The sequence below is a fragment of the Cataglyphis hispanica genome, unplaced genomic scaffold (assembly GCF_021464435.1).
Source record: "Cataglyphis hispanica isolate Lineage 1 unplaced genomic scaffold, ULB_Chis1_1.0 scaffold111_size3847, whole genome shotgun sequence".
In the NCBI taxonomy this organism is placed as follows: domain Eukaryota; kingdom Metazoa; phylum Arthropoda; class Insecta; order Hymenoptera; family Formicidae; genus Cataglyphis; species Cataglyphis hispanica.
In genome coordinates, this window is record NW_026098882.1 from 1 (window position 1) to 3,847 (window position 3,847).

Consider the following 3,847-nt stretch of genomic DNA (forward strand, 5'->3'; position numbering starts at 1 on the left):
GATCTACTCGCGTATAAACACACGAAGTGCCTCGTTGATGCACATGACTTTGCGGGAGACACTATCATCTCTAGATAACAATTTGAAAAAAATGTGAGTCAACTGACATTTATCGCAAATTATTTGCGCAAAAGGAAATCGCCGATAGGGAAACGCATTTAATTTTTATAAAATTCCACTTGATTAAAAATAAAAATAGACATGCAGTTAAAATTTAATGTAATAATTAAAATTCATATATTTAAAGACGAACAACACATTGATCTTTATCTTATATCTCATTTTATTTCATTACACATTTCATTGAAATACTTAATGAAATAAAATCGACAAATATCACTTAATGTGAATGATGGAATGTGTTTGTATATTATTACTAAAAATATGTTCCAATCGTAAAGCACTGACATGAGAGTCAACTAATGATGAATCTTGAATCTACAAAAAGTTTTAGTTTTTTCAGAGATAGATAAATTTCTCAGAATTAAATCATAAATTAATTTTGAAGGTCACAATCAGTTTTTCAGAGGTGACTGTGATTTTCGAAATTAATTTGTGATCTGTAGCTTTAAATATAAGCCTCAGATTTCTATTATCAGAAGAATTTGTTTTACTGGCACATGTCTCTGCTTGAAGATATTTGCAATTCTATTTTAAATAATTGAGTAGTATTTCAGCTGTTTATTGCATCAGGCGAATCTTAGATAATCGAGTTTTTTTGTAAGTAGGAATACTAGGCCGGTTCTAACTCACTGGTCCTCTGAGGGGTGTGCGGGGCGAGGGGAAGTTGCGCGGGGAACTTGAGGGTGCGGTGGTTTGACGTCGCGCGGGCAGGGGTTGGGGGGCGGAGACATATTTATGACCGGTGCGTATATACAAAGACGAGCGCCTGATCCGACCACAGATACAGACATGTTAAAACCCCTAATAAAACACCCCCTTTTTGGAAAGAGTCGTTGAGCATCGATGTCCGGCTACTATATTTATTATCAATAAATAGCATCTATTGCATGTTCGATGTGAACGGAATTTTTGAGTGGTATCGTGGGAGCGGGACATGTTTAAACCGGTGCATATATACAAAGGCAAGCGCCGATGTCCGGCTGCTTTATAAACATTATAAACAAATAGCGTATATTGCACGTGCGGTCTGAACGTTGAGAATTTTTTCTAGGAAGAACCGTCTATCGGCGCAGGTATGAACAAAAGACGAGAAAAGGAAAGAAAGAGATGTAGAAATACTTTTTTAATATTAATACAATTTTTCACGTGCATGCAACCATTAGCGCTATCCCTCTCTATCGCACCGTCTTACGAACGCGTTATCTTTCTCCCACTTAGCTCTCTCTCCCCCTCTCCCTCTCTCCTCCTCCCTCCCTCCTCCCTCCCTCCCTCCTCCCTCCCCTCCCTCTCTCTCTCCCCCCCCTCCTCCTCCCTCTCCTCCCCTCCCTCCTCCCCTCCCTCCCCCCTCCTCTCCCTCCTCCCTCCTCCTCCCCTCTCGCATCGGCACAGACGCTTTTACCTCTATCCTTCTCACATATTGAGAATCTTATTAGCTCTATCCTTCTCGTCCACGTAAACGTCTATTCTTTTCCTACACATTATAGATGCCCTATCCCTATCCCACTATGTATGCTATCTCTCTCTTACGTCCACGAAAAACCACATCGCGCTATTCTTCGTCCACCGATCGCGCCACAGTTACCTATCTTATCACATATCTATCTTACATGTAAGGAAGGGAAGCGAAAGAAATAGATAATCATTTTTTTTTATTTTCTTTTAGCACATTTATTTATTTATATTACCATACATCACCTCGTTTCAAGGTTTCACACAAAAGTTCATCCACAGCATAAGCTACTAATTCGCAATCTATAATAGATGTTTTATCACAAACGTCGCGCAAAATTTTGACCGCATCTTCTCTCATGGCACTAGGCATATTACTTTGCAAACACCGAACAAATTGATCAAAGCTCGCATTTACGTCTTCTATATTCTCATATAATTTTAAATATTCGTGATTTATGCAATGTTCAAGTTCAAATAAAAATAATATAGTTGCTGGTTTCATGTATAAGCAAGAATCGTCTACTGTAAGTTTAACAACACTTGTATCATGTATTTTAACATGTTCCATTACTAGATATTCAATTCTTAGCGAAGAAGGTGTATTCGATTGCAGGAATCGCTCAATATCGACACGTCTTTTGATGAATATTTCCCACGTTTCATGAGGCAGTATTATGTGATTTCCTCGGATATCACCAAGATGTAATTCCACAAAGGATTCAGGCCCCACGCTGATTCCAATGTCCAAGTATTTATACGCCGTGCGCGTCAACGCAAATCTGCGTACCAAAATTCGTGGTTTACACCGAGGTTTATCATGTCTGAAAAAAGAATACAATTAAATATGGAAAAGTATGGAAAAAAAACATATATAAAAATATGTGAAACATTTTGTGATACTTACGAACCAAGCGGTTTCTTGTACGACTTAATTTCATCTCGAGGAACATAATAATTCATGCGTTTAACACTATTGCTGTTTCCTTCAGCGGAGCGTTTACCACTACTGTTGCCTTTTTCAGCGGAGTACATTTTGCTTCTCGGTTATGAAAAGTAGAGCGGTTGACGTGACACTGATCATATAAAGCCGAGTATACCTTTATTTTTTAAAAGTATGATGTGGTAGGGAGGTTAAAGCTTTGAAATTTATGAGAAGGGAGAGATAGCCAATTGAAAACTCAGAAAATGAAGAGAAGGGAGAGACAGCCAATTGAAAATAATTTTTAGAAACGACTCGTGAGGAAAAGAGTGGGGAAAAGAAGAGATAAAACATATAAATGTTTACATATTTTTATTTTTATTTTTATTTTTAAAAATATCGCAATTCTTTTTGATGTTGCGACCACCAGTTAAATATTTTTAATACATTCTGTAATGCGCAATTCTTAACATGTTTTCCACATCTTATAGTATTATTAACATCTAGATTATTTAAAGATTCAATATCTTCATAATCAGCATCCAAAGTCTCGATAATCAGGTTTTCTCTCGCATAATTCTCAAGCAAATCCACTAGCCATTCGCGTTTCTGACATCCCTTGACGTATACGAGAGTTGGCGTCTCGTCATCCTCTTCTGTGCCAAGCACGGCCGATGTAATCAAACATTTAGCCATGTTGTACGACACGTTTCCGTCTTCCCATCGTAATCCATGGTGATTCGCAATCAGCCAGGAAGCACATGACTTGTCGGATCTTGTGAGAAGATTCCATGGCATAGTAAACATGTAAAAATATAATGCGCCAGAATGGTCCCCTTTCTCAGCACCGCCACCTCCTTTACGACAAATTTCATCCCGACGAGGAATCCTTGCAAGTCCACGAACGTTGGTACGGACATAATGTTTTTCATATCAGCACGCCGAGAAGAAAACTGCGATTGATTATAATGCATTATAAGTTTTATATCATCTTATGCCCCCACACTTAGGTGATTTTGCGCACAACGTTGGTCAACGGGTTGTATTGAATCATGCGATCATGTATGATGAGACAGTATGCAGTGGTATTCATCGGTACGTTCTCCTTACACTCAAATTCCAATCTCACATCCATAGTTGCGCTCTTGACCGATTCGTTTTGTCGAGAGCAATCGATAATCATGAACGGACCGTTGCGTAAAAACTGCGTGACGGTGAGACTCGGCTCGAGATACTCGTATCCATAATAATTTTTACAGAAACGCTGATACGTGTCGTATAAAATCGACCATCTGTTTTTATCGAAATCCAAATTCATATCGTCGTACGGATAACATTCCGAGTTCAGATAGA

The 3,847-nt window shown here is 38.6% G+C and overlaps 1 protein-coding gene across 1 annotated transcript; it reads right to left on the minus strand.

Annotated features, from left to right (window-relative positions):
* Positions 1-1,687: 1,687 nt before the first annotated feature.
* On the minus strand, positions 1,688-2,649 carry LOC126858633 (uncharacterized). The gene is made up of 2 exons (XM_050609113.1): positions 2,480-2,649; positions 1,688-2,396 (listed from the first exon to the last, which is right to left on the minus strand). Exons 1-2 carry the CDS (start codon positions 2,605-2,607, stop codon positions 1,805-1,807), a joined length of 720 nt encoding a protein of 239 aa, XP_050465070.1. The 5' UTR covers positions 2,608-2,649; the 3' UTR covers positions 1,688-1,804.
* Between the last annotated feature and the right edge of the window lie 1,198 nt (positions 2,650-3,847).

Bases quoted from the DNA above. Each gene is read 5' to 3' on its own strand.
- LOC126858633 (XM_050609113.1), bottom strand. From the start codon at position 2,607: ATGTACTCCGCTGAAAAAGGCAACAGTAGTGGTAAACGCTCCGCTGAA. The intron at 2,397-2,479 runs GTAAGTATCACA...TTCTTTTTTCAG, and splicing joins TACAAGAAACCGCTTGGTTC to ACATGATAAACCTCGGTGTA.